Here is a 13,942-nt window from a genome sequence, read left to right as displayed (position 1 = left end):
CCTGGTATGAGGTGGTAGTCTGGTATGAGGTGGTAGTCTGCCATCAGCTGTGAGTCCCGCAAACACAGCTCTGTGCGTGAAGATCTCTTTCAGCGGCCGGAGATCAGCAGTCTCGTGAGCCGTTCTTGCAGATCCATATACTCACGCATTGCCTCGGCGTGGGCGTCCGGATCCTGCACCAGGTGCTGGAAGAGGTTGAGTGGTTCGGCCGTTTGGAAGTCTGGGGGCAAGTTTATCTCCTCAGGCACCCTCTCGTTGCCTAAGAAGAAGTGGTCGAGGCGTTTCTCCTCCAGGCAGCGGAGCAGGTATTGCATGATATCCTCCATCCGCAGCACAAAATGCCTCCTGCGCCAGCCTGACAGGGGTATGGTGTTCAGGAGGTGCATCACAACTGTCTTCAAGGTATAGGTGGAAAAGCCTATGCCCACCAGGATGCGGGCATAGGCCTGCAGGCATCTGAGGTGGAAGCTGTCATGCGGGACCTGCCCGGCCATATGCCTGAAGAACTTCGCCTCTGCCACAGCGTAGCTCTCTGGCCACGTCGTGCTTGGGGTGAAGAGGGCCTCTGTATTCTGGCTGCTCACAAAGATGTCCGAATTGCCTTGCTGCACCCCAAACATCATCTCAATAATGTGGGTTTTGTTGTTGCCTTCTGTCACCCGGAATTTGCAGGAGCGTCTAGAGGGCAGGATGGTTAGACGCCATGTGGATGACTGAGGCAAAACACCCAGGCTGCTTGCACCAGTTGATAGAACCAGCGGGCAGTTTTCTGCACATCTAGGTAGGATTCAGTGCAGAGGGTGTGTAGGAGGCTGGGATCCTGATCCCTCCTAAGCTCCTCCTCAGGGTGGTGCAGGCAGAAGCATCTCCTGCCAGCTGCTCTCTCATGCAGGTGCACACCAGCTCCACGCGGACACGGAAGTTCCTCGCTGGCGTCTCCCCCCTGTTGCCCAGCTCCAGGTGGAAGGCGTGCCCAGGGGGGGCTTCAGGGGCACGAGCAGGCGGTAGATGATGTCTTCCTCGCGGGGACTCCAACCTTCGAAGGCGCTGCCCACCCCGATGGAGGATTCCAGCACTGGGAAGAAACTATTTGACAAGAGCTGTCTGAAGACAAGGATGAAGTTGTCAATGAGGTCCTTTACCACCTGACAGTCCCTGGCTAGGTTCTGAACTGGCCACTGTATGTGCTCCTCAAAAAACCTTCCCAGGTCATCTTCACTGTCACTGTCGTCTTCTTCTTCCGCCTCCTCTTCCACCTGCTCTCTGTCACTGCTAGAGCTCTCCTCGTCACTGCTGCTGTCCACCTCCTGGCTCCTTTTCCTGAGCCGACAGCAGAGCGCGAAGAGCAGGAGCAGGACTCCAGCAACGGCCCAGAACTGCCACTGCCACAAGGCAGCAAAGACAGGGCTCCCCAGGCAAAGCCGCTCTGCTCCTGGGTCCTCTGCGCCAGCTCCTGCGTCCCCTGCTCCAGCTCCTGCAGCAGCCGAGTCATCTCCCAGCTAAGGTACTCCTCGCGCTGCTGCATGCGCTCGCGTGTGGCCTCATCCAGCTCATCACCGACCATCTGAGCGTTCCAGAGGATGCTTTGCACAAGCAGGGTGAAGAATTGTATGACAGCCATGGCCTGCAGGAGGGAGGGGGAGAGAGAAGGGGGTTCAGTGGGAGGGCTGGGAGGGAGGAGCTGGCGCCGGGGGGAGCAGGGGCGGGAGCCGCAGGGAGCTGGGGGGCAGGTAGGAGAGGGGGCGAGGCAGCCGGGAGGCAGCAAGGCCTGTGCCCAGCCCCGGTGGCGGCGGCACCGTGGCCCTGCCCAAGGTGTTCCCGCGAGCAGCTGGGCCCTCGATCAGGCTGAGAACCCCCCGCCCCGGGGGCCCTCTTCCAGCCCAGCCTCCCCCCCGCCTGCGCACTCACCGCTCGCCCAGGCTGTACTGGGGCAGCGCTGCCAACCTGGTGCCTTTATACCCCACCCCCCATTGTGACTCGTCCCTCTGATGTCACAGGTGCCAGAGCGCATCACAGGCACGCCACGCCGGCCAGCCCCGGCCTTCGGCCTCACCCCGGCTCAGCACTCACATCTGCCCTGCTTGTACCGGTGAAGGCTGGGCTAGAGTTGGTTTTCTTCAACGGGAGGCTTGCGTGCTGCTTTATGTTGGATTTCTTGCCGTCTGCCTGCCAACGGCAATCTCACAATCACGGAACGTCCTGAGTTGGAAGGGACCCCCGAGGGTCGTGAGTCCAACCCCTGACTCCGCACCGGGCAACCTTAAAGAGAAATCACAGAATCATAGAATCCCTTAGGCTGGAAAAGACCCTTAAGACCATCGAGTCCAACTGCAAACCTCACCCTGCCAACTCCACCAGTAAACCATGTCCCCGAGCACCACGGCTACACGTTTTTTAAATACCTGCAGGCATGCTGCCTCAACCACTTCCCCGGGCAGCCTGTTCCAATGCTTGATAACCCTTGCAATAAAGAAATTTTGCCTAATATTCAATCACTTCTGCAGACTAAACTACCCTAGCTCCCTCAGCTGCTCCTCATAAGACTTGTTCCTCTAGACCCTTCACCAGCTTTGCTGCTCTTCTTTGGATGCGCTCCAGCACCTCAGTGTCATTCCTGTACCGAGTTGGACGAAATCTGAGCAGACTAATTGAGGTGAAGTCTCACCAGTGTTGTGTCCAGCAGGGGATGATGAACTTCCATAGTCCTGCTGCCTATGTCACCGAGGCTCACACAATCAAAGTAAACATGTTAAAATCAACAAGTGTATTCTTCAATCCAAATCGTTTAGAACTCCAACAACAGTAGTAAACCACAGGTTCAATGATGTAAGGGGAAATTTATACTACAAGGACCTTGTTAAGAATTCTTAAGCTGTAGAAACATTAACCCAAAACGCACATAGAACTCACTCTAATGAATGAGGGCTCTCAACCTTGAGGTGGTACTTCCGGTGCCTGTGCCGACCAAAGGGGACAGTCCCCAACTGCAGACCCGCTGCTCCAAGGAGGACCAACTTAATTTGCCCTCTGCTAGGGCACCATTTATACCATCGTCGAATCTGGCTTGTGGTTATATATGGTCATATTAGTCCTCATTGGTCTGAGGGTCAACACTTTGTTATTCCTACGTGTGTACCTGGTGGTTGTAACTCAACCATGCAGGTGGGGCGGGCTTGACCCCCTGACTGTGGCTTCCGGGGTTTTTTTTCTCTTTTTCATGGCCTGAGAAGTTTCAGTCTCTATCAGGGCGAGTGTACCTGCCACACATACCACCCCGTGACCACAGTCACAATTCAACTGGTTTCCTTGGAGTGGTGGTACAGTGACCCCTTGCCTCCAAAGTTAAAAGGGATCACAGTTTTTGGTGAGTTTTTGACGCTCATTGTGGATTGTCATTTCCTTCTTATTCTGAAGTTATATTGGGGGTATCTAATACATGAAAAGGTTTAAGGGAGTATACATAACCATTAATACAGATTTCACTACCAGCGCGTTTAATAAAGTTTATTGTAATACAGATTACAATAATCATAACTACAATCATTGTTAAAGATTGGAAGAGGCTGGTTATCCATCTCGACATAGAAAATCCAAACATACCAAAAACCTTTCCCAGCCAATTAGTCCCTAGTGCAGCACCATTTGCATCTGAGTCTTTTGCCGCTTTCTTCATTTTGTTGATTTGGTCCTGAAGCAGCACTGATACATTTGGAATGTGGACACAGCAGTCATCCACTGACATGTTCAAAAACTCTTCATACACCTTTCTCCTTTAGTAGCATCAAATCCAGTATGGCTCGGGTTTGGATGGTCATTTTCCTGGTATGTTGTAACTGATCGTTCAAGAGGCCCCAAACTGTCAGACATAGCATTGGCTAAGGCTGATAGTTGTAGACCCAGTTCTAGAATGCTCTGTCGGTTTCATACCAGAGCAATTCCTAGCCCAAATATTGATTCCATCCACCATCCGACTGGTGTTGAGGCTTCCTGCCATCCCTTCTGTAAATCCCTTGGCCTACGATCCCACCACTTGTATGGCATGGGTCCTTCCCAATTAACAGGACAGAGAGAAAGCACAGCTAATGTGCAGGCTAGTCCCAGGATGGCTGGATATAGTCGGGAATATAGGTGGCCATCAGAACATGCCCACACTAAGTTAGGGCGTGCAGAGACTGCTGGATGTTTGACATGAACCTGGTATGGTAGTAAGGCGATGACAGTAGTCTCTCTTGCTCCAGTTCAGGACAGAAGGTTGTGAGTAGCTAGTATTGCTACACGGACAGCCTTGTATCAGAGCTTCTTGGATGGGAGGTTATAGCCACAGTAATGGCATTTTATCCTTGCACCCAATTCCACCTGACAGTTCCAGAGGCAGAGATTTCCCTGCCAGTATTATTTTTTCTTTTTCTCCATATCAGCTAGGTCCACAGGTGTGTCTAGCCCACATGCAATTGAGGGGCAGTCAAATGAGTTTCGGTTACATGTACTGGGACATTCACTGTTATCCCGTTCAGGGTGTTTGATACACCATGAGGTGTTTAATGGCTTTGTGTATTGTAGAGAATGGTCATTAGTGTTCCATCGAGTACTATATTTGGTAGTCCCCCATGGAATTTCAGGGCATGGTGTAGTACCATTCCAGCTCCACCCCATGGCCTCATGGGTAGGTTGGAGAATATAATTACATCTGGTGTTCTATACCGAACTAGCATTTACCGCACCTGGTGACCAACTATAGACAATATAAGTATAGCCTCCTCCCCTGCCCTCTTTGAACCTCCAGCTATAACTGTTAAATTGCTCCCATGTGAGCTCAAGGGCTAGCGATATATTGATGTCCTGCACAAAAATCAGTAGAGGGTCTTCAGCTGACTTGGGGGTAGGTAGGCAAACTGTTACAGAAGTTAGGTTCATCATTCGGGTGAATCCCACCATCATTTTTGCCACTACACTGTCATCCAGATCTTCACCATCCACGCTGGCCACCATCATCACGGCCAGTAGGAGCACCAGGATGGCTTATTTCTCCATTGTCCTGTAAGAAAACACAAAGCTAGGCCTCAGTCCTTTGAGACCAGGTCTCGGGGTTGGAAGTCGGGGGGTTATCCACCAGGCACTGATATGGGGAGTCTTTCCACTCCTGTCTAGGGCTTCCCAGGCATATAAGCCTCTGGGTTTAGGCAGGGTCATAGGAACAATGCCAACGGAGGGCAGTTTCACCATGACAGGTTGGCCCACATACATCCTTAGTGGGAACTGGTGTCCAGTGATCGTCCGGTATAGAGTCATCACAAGTAAATGGTCCCGTAGAACAAAATGCTTGAATTTTTGGACTTCAATAATTTCCCATCGGTTATTAATAGTAAAAACTGCTTGTGGTAATCGTATGTCCCAGTTATGGTGTGAGACATCAGCATGTCTTTTGATCAAAGCATTGGTTCGTTCAACTATACCGTTAGCTTGGGGATAATATGGTGTGTGAAACACCTATTTGATGCCTTCCCCTCGTGCCCAGTCTTGTACCACTGTGGCCATGAAATGTGACCCATTGTCACTTTGTATACATTCAGGAATAGGTAAAATAATAAACCATTCTCACAGAGCTTGGACTGTCTGATCTCCGGTGGCTGTGTTAATGGCTGTGGCCATTACAATCCCGGTACCACCTCTACTTCCTACCAAAATATATTTCCTCCCATGGGGTGGTTTCAAACGGCCAACGTAATCAATCTGCCACGTGCTCCAAAGAGCCTTGCCTTGTCTGATATGCTGGGCCAGGGCTTGATTTGGGTGATCAGCCTTGAGCCTTATTTGGCATTGTGCGCAAGCTCTGAGGATTGCTTCACAGGTTTTCATAGGCAATGGCCAACCCCGGGATCAGCATTCATAATAGAGATCTGCTTTCCCTGAGTGGCTTCGCTTGATATGCAACCATTCAGCTAATCCATCCCCATCTTCCTTCTCACTGGTGACCGTCCTGATTTGGGCCAGGTGGTCCACCTGGTGGTTCCATTTTGCAGGGGGGGGGTCCCTCCCGTGCGTGGCCCTTGACCCATCCCACCTTTAAAGGCCGGGACCTCCCTATTGCCAGGAGACGTTGCCAGTCCTCTGTCCTCCATACCTTTGTACGACCTATTTCCCATTTACTGGATTCCCACTGACATATCCATTCTCTAACGCCCTTAATGGTTGCATAGGAGTCAGTATAAACGACAGTAGCACCGTTCTCTGTGGCCAGTAATAGAGCCCGTCATTCTCCTACTTGTGCACTACCTTCGCCCTCTTCTTTGACTGTCTTCCCGGTACCAATTTCTAATGCTACCGCTTTATATTGCCACCTTCATCCCACTGGATGGGCAGATGCATCAGTGAACCATAGTCCCTGCATATCGGAGCCTGCCCAAATTCAGGTGCCTCTTCAGTCGGAGAAGGTTTGTAGGGTCGACCCAAGAAGGTCAGATTGGGCTTTACAGGCTGTTGTAGTCTGGAGGCCTTAAGCGGACCCTCTTTTAGTGGAGGCAACTGGCTAATCCCTTCTAAGTATGCATACCATTTCCTAACTGCGGCCTTTTGGGCTTCTCCCTTGGGAGGAGGCGATCCATTGAGGACTGAGTTTAGGAGAGGAAGAGGGCCCTCTACTGTAACATCTTGTAACGTGCGCAGCTTTTCAGCCTCCTTAACCACTCTAATGAGGGAAAGGACCCCTTTTTCCCAGTCCAAGTACCGTTGCTCAGCCTCCTTAAATGAAGCGGAAGAGAACAAAAAAGGTCTAGCTGGTGTTCATGGTCCCTTTTGGAACATGCCACAGCACAAAGCATGCGCAGCAAATCCCCACTCCACCCTTAAAGGATCTCGCGGGTGCAACGGGCCTAGCCTCTGGTAAGCCTTGAGCTCATCTTTCAGGATATTGAGAGCTTCTGTATGTTGCGGACTCCAATCCCATTTCCTTTTCTTTCAAAGCAAGTCACACAGAGGGCGGGCAATCACTGAGAACCCGGGTATATGTTTTCTCCAGTAGCCCAAGGTACCTAGCAGCTGCTGTAATTCCATCTTATTGCCTGGAGTCTGTCCCTTCTCAATAGCTGACAGAGTGTCACCAGGTACCGTGACTGCTCCAGCTCTCCACCAAGCTCCTAGGAATTTAATTTTTGTCCGGGACCTTGACATTTAGAAAGCGGCATGTCTAGCCCATTCTTGGTCAACAGATTCCAGATGGCTTCAGCCATCAATTGTTAATTGTTAATTGCCACCTCCCACCCGGTTTACGGACTGGCCAAGCTGGAGAATTATAAGGGGAATGTGTGCGACTTATGATGTGTCTTTTCTCGAGGTCGCCAATTACTTTCTGAAATCCCCCATTTGGTAGCGGGTATCGAGAGACATGGGTTACTTTAGATGGCGGTAGCGCAGGAGCAACCTACAAAGTTTTCACGTGGGTAGCCTCTGCCCCTCTGCCTCCACAGCTCCACACCCTGCCACTGCGTAGATACCATCATTTGCCTGCCAGCACATCGAATCCCAGTACATTTCCCTTGTAAGAGCTCACAGCCACTTCCACAGCCGTCCCTCTCTTTCCCCAGGCAGCCCGAGTTCAGTTTGAGCTACGGGACGTTTTTCTGCCGCTCCTGGCACTTTCCTGAGGGTTTGACTCCTAGCTCATCAGCTAGTTGTTTCTGTAAGCCACTAATCCGGGCCCCTGTATCAGTCAGGAATTCTGAACTTACCCGTCTTGGACCCACAGGAACCAAGAGTGTAGGAGGCTCCTCATCAGCAGACCACTGGGAAGAACTCACCGCGCGGACGGGGCGGCCTGAACCCCACGCCGCAGCTCCGCGTTTCTTCACTCTTCCCGTCCCCCTCGCAGTGCCGCGCGAGGGGGGGGTGCGGGTGCCGGCGTCTCCCTTCGGTCTCCAGTTTTGCCCTCTGGCGATTCCACCGGCTGCCGGCTTTTCTCCGCCGCTCATCCCCTCCGGGATCGGCCCGCCGACCCGGCCCGCCCCGGGGACGGGGGTCAGGCCCGCGCCAGGGGCGGGGCGGCGTTCGGGGCGGGGCTTGCGACTGCCTTGCCGGACCTGCCCGCCGCCCGCCGCGCCGCCCTCCGGCTCCGCCCACCCGCCCTCGCGCCCGGGAGCCGCGGTGCTGTGGGACGCTTCCGCCCAGTTCGACGCCTGCGCGGGCCGGGCGGTTCGTGGCGGTTTTGGCGGGTTGCGCTCAGCCCTTTCTCTGAGGGACGTTCTCGGAGGCTCTTCAAAGCGTCCGTAGCCCTCTGAGAAGAGGTCTAAGGTGGCGGGGGTCCACCTCTGTGGGCGGCGCCATCCCTCGCTGCCTGCCCCCTGTCATCGAATCTTAGAGCCATTTAGGTTGGAAGAGACCTTCAAGATCATCGAGTCCGACCACCAACCGTGCCCACTAAACCACGTCCTGAAGTACCCCGTCCACTCGCTTTTTGAACACCTCCAGGGATGGTGACTCAGCCGCTTCCCTGGGCAGCCTATTCCAATGTCTGACAACCCTCTCAGTAAAGAAATGTTTCCTAATATCTAACCTCCATCTCCCCTGCCGCAACGTGAGGCCATTTCCTCTCGCCCTGCCTCCAGCCACCTGACAGAAGAGACCGGCCCCCGCAAACACACATCACCCCAACACAGGAGGCCTTTTGCACCCCCTCCGTTAACCCCGACAATGCCTTTACCCGAACAGGAACGGATTCTCCTCTCTCCTTGGGCTCCGCACCCCCAGCCCGGTAGGCTACTCGGGACGTTATCGGTTGATCGTCCCCAGGTCCCTCCGTCAGAAACACTCCCGACCCCCAGAAACCCCTAGCTGCATCACCACTGAAGAGCATCTAATGTACCCCCGTTAACGAAACTCCCCACACTCTTTACGAGGGTGGGCGTAGCCGCAGCAGCCAAGATGTCAATAAACCACTTCTTTGAACACGAGCTGCGTCCGTGAGCGTCCGTGACATGAGCATGTTGGGTTACTATTTCTAAAGCTTAAGCATTCTAATTGTGAAAGGATTTTCAGTCACGGGTTTCTCTAGGTTTGCTTTATTAACAACTCCGAGTTGGGCCACCACCGCAGTGAATGGCGCACTTCCAAAAGTTTCCAAACCTCACATACCCTTTGGCCACCCATTGTCCCAATCCAAAGTCTCTGTAATTTTCCAGCCGAAGTCTCTGTAATTTTCCAGCCGATTTTCTGTTCTCCTATCGTTATCATTCATCGTCTTATCTCATCCATTCCCCATTCTCCATTCTCATGTTCTTCTGAGACTGGTGGTCATAGGCAGAAGGTCTCCGGTCACCATCATCACTTATCTTCTTACGCTTCAAAGGTACCTATGAATTTCCAAAGAAACTACTCAGGTTATTTCATTAATTTATCTTGTTCTGAAGTTAATCACTTACTCCCATGTCTTCGGCTAAGATGTATATGATCCTTCCTCTGTTGATTCAGCTTGACTGGATTTTAAGCCAGCCATGAAGAGGGAGTCGCATACAACAATTAAGCAGCTCATAGATATTGTTTTATAAGCACCCGCATTCTATTAATCATATCTAAACCAATTTCTAATCATTAGTTATATGTCCAATATGAATAGTCGTAAAACAATGAGGCTTAAGGCCCAGTTCCTTTTACACTCAATGTTGGTTGTGTAGTATCAATTTCCCCTAACATCATTGAACCGCTGGTTTACTAACGCTCTTGGAGTTCTAGACAATTTTGATTGAAGAACAAACACGTTGATTTTAAAATGTTTAATTAGATTGTCTGAGCCTCAGTGACATAAGACGTGAAGGAATGGCTTAAAGCTGCGTCAAGGGCAGTTCCGATTGGATATTAGGAAAAAGTTCTTCAGCGAGAGGGTGGTCAAGCAGCGGAACAAGCCCCTCCCCGGAAAGGGTCACGGCCCCAAGCCTGTTGGTATTCAAGAAGCATTTGCACATAGTCTCATTCTATGATACCTATTTGAGGTTGCCTCGTGCGGAGTCAGGGGTTCAACTCGACGACCCTCGGGGGTCCCTTCCAATTCAGGACGTTCCGGGATTGTGAGATTGCCGTTGGCAGGCAGATGGCAAGAAATCCAACGTAAAGCGGCACGCAAGCTCCCGTGAAGAAAACCAACTCTAGCCCAGCCTTCACCGGTACAGCAGGGCAGCTGTGAGTGGCTGAGCCGGGGTGAGGCCGAAGGCCGGGGCTGGCCGGCGGGCGTGCCTGTGATGCGCTCTGGCACCTGTGACATCAGAGGGGACGAGTCACAATGGGGGGGGGGGGGTGGGTATAAAAGGCACCAGCTGGCAGCGCTGCCCCAGTACAGCCTGGGCGAGCGGTGAGTGCGCAGGCGGGGGGAGGCTGGGCTGGACGAGGGCCCCCGGGGGGGTGGGTTCTCAGCCTGCATCGAGGGCCCAGCTGCTCGCGGGAACACCTTGGGCAGGGCACGGTGCCACCGCATCCGGGGCTGGGCGCAGGCCTTGCTGCCTCCCGGCTGCCTCGCCCCCTCTCCTACCTGCCCCCAGCTCCCTGCGGCTCCCGCCCCTGCTCCCCCCGGCGCCAGCTCCCTCCCTCCCAGCCCCACTGAACCCCTTCTCTCCCTCCTCCTGCAGGCCATGGCTGCCAGACAATTCTTCACCCTGCTTGTGCAAAGCATCCTCTGGAACGCTCAGATGGTCGGTGATGAGCTGGATGAGGCCACACGCGAGCGCATGCAGCAGCGCGAGGAGTACCTTAGCTGGGAGATGACTCGGCTGCTGCAGGAGCTGGAGCAGGGGACGCAGGAGCTGGCGCAGAGGACCCAGGAGCAGAGCGGCTTTGCCTGGGGAGCCCTGCTCTTTGCTGCCTTGCGGCAGTGGCAGTTCTGGGCTGTTGCTGGAGTCCTGCTCCTGCTCTTCAGGCTCTGCTGTTGGCTCAGGAAAAGGAGCCAGGAGGTGGACAGCAGCAGTGACGAGGAGAGCTCTAGCAGTGACAGGGAGCAGGTGGAAGAGGAGGTGGAAGAAGAAGATGACAGTGACAGTGACAATGATCTGGGAAGGTTATTTGCAGAGCACATACAGTGGCCAGTTCAGAACCTAGCCAGGGACTGTCAAGTGGTAAAGGACCTCATTGACAACTTCATCCTTGTCTTCCAAGAGAACTTGTCAAATAGTTTCTTCCCAGTGCTGGAACCCGCCATCGGGGTGGGCAGCGCCTTTGAAGGTTGGAGTCCCCACGAGGAAGACATCATCTACCGCCTGCTCGTGCCCCTGAAGCCCCCCCGTGGGCACGCCTTCCACCTGGAGTTGGGCAACAGGGGGGAGACGCCGGCATGGTACTCCTACGTCCGCGTGGAGCTGGTGTGCACCTGCATGAGGGAGCAGCTGGCAGGAGAGATGCTGTGCTTCCTGCACCACCCTGTGGAGGAGCTTAGGAGGGATCAGGGTCCCAGCCTCCTACGCACCCTCTGCACTGGCTCCTACCTAGATGTGCAGAAAACTGCCCGCTGGTTCTATCAACTGGTGCAAGAAGCCTGGGTGGTTTTGCCTCAGTCATCCACATGGCGTCTAACCATGTCGCCCTCTAGCCGCTCATGCAAATTCCGGGTGACAGAAGGCAACAACAAAAGCCACATTATTGAGATGATGTTTGGGGTGCAGCAAGGCAATTCGGACATCTTTGTGAGCAGCCAGGATACAGAGGCCCTCTTCACCCCAAGCACGACGTGGCCAGAGAGCTACGCTGTGGCAGAGGCAAAGTTCTTCAGGCATATGGCCAGGCAGGTCCCGCATGACAGCATCCACCTCAGATGCCTGCAGGCCTACGCCCGCATCCTGGTGGGCACAGGCTTTTCCACCTATACCTTGAAGACAGTTGTGATGCACCTCCTGAACACCATACCCCTGTCAGGCTGGCGCAGGAGGCATTTCGTGCTCCGGATGGATGATACCATGCGATACCTGCGCCGCTGCCTGGAGGAGAGACGCCTCGACCACTTCTTCTTAGGCAACGAGAGTGTGCCTGAGGAGATAATCTTGCCCCCAGACTTCCAAATGGCCGAACCACTCAACCTCTTCCAGCACCTGGTGCAGGATCCAGCCGCCCACGCCGAGGCAATGCGTGAGCATATGTATCTGCGACAACGGTTCATGAGACTGCTGCTCTACGGACACTGAAAGAGATCTTCACGCACAGAGCTGTGTTTGCAGGGGTCACAGCCGACAGCAGACTACCAGCTCATACTGCAGAGAAAAAGAGGGAAGAATGCGGGACACAGAAAGTAAAGGGAAATCCCTGTACAGCAGCCCTCTGTCAAGAGCGTCAGGGTTCTCCTCTAGGCAGTCTCTCCAGTGCAGCAGATGGTGGTGACTATGGTGGCTACAAAGTGATGTTCATCCTCCTTTCCCCTCACGGTCACGGCCATGGTGGCGATTTCACATGGGCCCAGAAATTCTTCCTGGCAGCTCCGGCTGTGCAGGAACCAAGCGAAAGGCAGCGCTGATGTGCCTCTGTGTGCCTGAGACTGCAGTCTGGATGGAGAAAGCACCCATGCTAGATGCTTCCTGAGGAGCTGGTGCCACAGAACTGAGCATGCTGGACATGGAGAACATGCTGCTCTATCGGCACTGGGAATTGCTGCCGCCCCTTTCCTCAACAGCAAAAGCACACGCTGCGGAGTGGGACCCGATGCAACCTGTTACCACGCGGACAGCGACCGCCCTCCCTCTCTGAGAGAGTCCATTCCCTCCGGGAGATCCACCGTGCGCAAAGATGTCAATAAATCTCTTGTTTGGACAAAGGCTGTGTCCGTGAGTGTCCGTGCATCTCTGGGTCGGGGAACGCGGGCATAGGGTGCTGACAGCTCAGCTGCCACGGCGTCGGGGAGCGTCTTGCAGAAGAGCTGGTGCAGTGGGCTCTGGTCTCAGTGATTCACTGGGCTTTGGCTTCCCAGGTGCTGTGGGGTAATGCCAGCAGGCAGCCTGGCATCACGCAGCTACTCAATGCCTTGCCCGCAGTGGCACGGTGGAGAGAATCTGGAGGGTAAAAGGATGGCGTTTCACATGGGCCCAGAAATTCTTCCTGGCAGCTCCAGCTGTGCAGAGACCAAGTGAGAGGCACCACTGATGTGCTTCTGTGTGTTCACCGGGGTGTGGGTGAAGAATCTGCTCATCCTACATGCTCCCTGGGGAGCTGGTGCTGCAGAACTGAGCATGCAGGACATGGAGAAGACACTGCTCAACTGGCAGTGGGAATTGCTGCCGCACCTTTCCTCCACAGCAAAAGCACGCTCTGAGGAGTCTGACCTGACGCAGCTGAAGAGGCTGTTGCAAGGAGGCTTGTGACAGAGACTCTTGTTGCCACCTGGACAGTGACCATCCCTGCCTCTTTGAGAGAGGCCATTCCTTCTGGGAGCTTTATGCTGTGCAAAGTTGCCAATAAATGGTGTGTTTGAACAAACGCTGCATCTGTGAGTGTCCATGCATCACTTTGTTGGGGAATGCGGGCATAGGGTGCTGACGGCTCAGCTGCCACAGAGTCAGGGAGCATTTTGCAGAAGAGCTGATGCGGTGGGCTCTGGCTTCACTGATTCTGTGACTAAGGCTCCTCCCCCTGTCCATGCTCCTGCACTGGGGCTATCAGAATAATTTGCCACCCTCCACAGCTGTGCATGACAGAACATGATTCATCCAGTGCAGCAGATGGAGCAGAGGACCCAGGAGCAGAGGATGCAGAAGCAGAGCGGCGTGGCCTGGGGAGCCCTGCTCTTTGATGGCCTGCAGCAGTGGCAGGTCTGGTCCTTTCCTCTAGTCCTCGTCCCGCTCTTTGGGGTCTTCTGGTGGCTCAAGAAAAGGAGCTGTGAGGATGTCAGCAGCAGTGAGAAGGAGTGCTCCAGCAGTGACATGGAGCAGGAGGAGGTAGAGGAGGAGGAAGAGGAGGAGGGGGTGAGGGTCAGGAGGGGAAGAAAGTG

At 53.9% G+C, this 13,942-nt stretch overlaps 1 protein-coding gene and 2 pseudogenes across 1 annotated transcript; 2 read left to right on the top strand and 1 right to left on the bottom strand.

The window, feature by feature from the left end:
• Positions 1-18: 18 nt before the first annotated feature.
• Positions 19-4,992, bottom strand: LOC121232402 (annotated as a pseudogene).
• Positions 4,993-10,687: 5,695 nt separating this feature from the next.
• Positions 10,688-12,319, top strand: LOC115337867 (inositol 1,4,5-trisphosphate receptor-interacting protein-like 1). The gene is made up of 2 exons (XM_030006282.2): positions 10,688-10,962; positions 10,996-12,319. Exons 1-2 carry the CDS (start codon positions 10,707-10,709, stop codon positions 12,147-12,149), a joined length of 1,410 nt encoding a protein of 469 aa, XP_029862142.1. The 5' UTR covers positions 10,688-10,706; the 3' UTR covers positions 12,150-12,319.
• Positions 12,320-12,688: 369 nt separating this feature from the next.
• The window catches only part of LOC115337848, a 64,789-nt pseudogene continuing 63,535 nt past the window's right edge, over positions 12,689-13,942 (top strand).

Source organism: Aquila chrysaetos, chromosome 2 (genome assembly GCF_900496995.4).
Source record: "Aquila chrysaetos chrysaetos chromosome 2, bAquChr1.4, whole genome shotgun sequence".
NCBI classification, from domain to species: domain Eukaryota; kingdom Metazoa; phylum Chordata; class Aves; order Accipitriformes; family Accipitridae; genus Aquila; species Aquila chrysaetos.
This window is presented reverse-complemented; position numbering and strand designations above follow the sequence as displayed.

What these genes read in the sequence shown, in the direction of transcription:
- LOC115337867 (XM_030006282.2), top strand. Translation starts at nt 10,707, where the DNA reads ATGCAGCAGCGCGAGGAGTACCTTAGCTGGGAGATGACTCGGCTGCTG. An exon ending in TGACGAGGAGAGCTCTAGCA is followed by an intron (nt 10,963 to 10,995) that starts GTGACAGGGAGC and finishes AGGAGGTGGAAG; the next exon opens with AAGAAGATGACAGTGACAGT.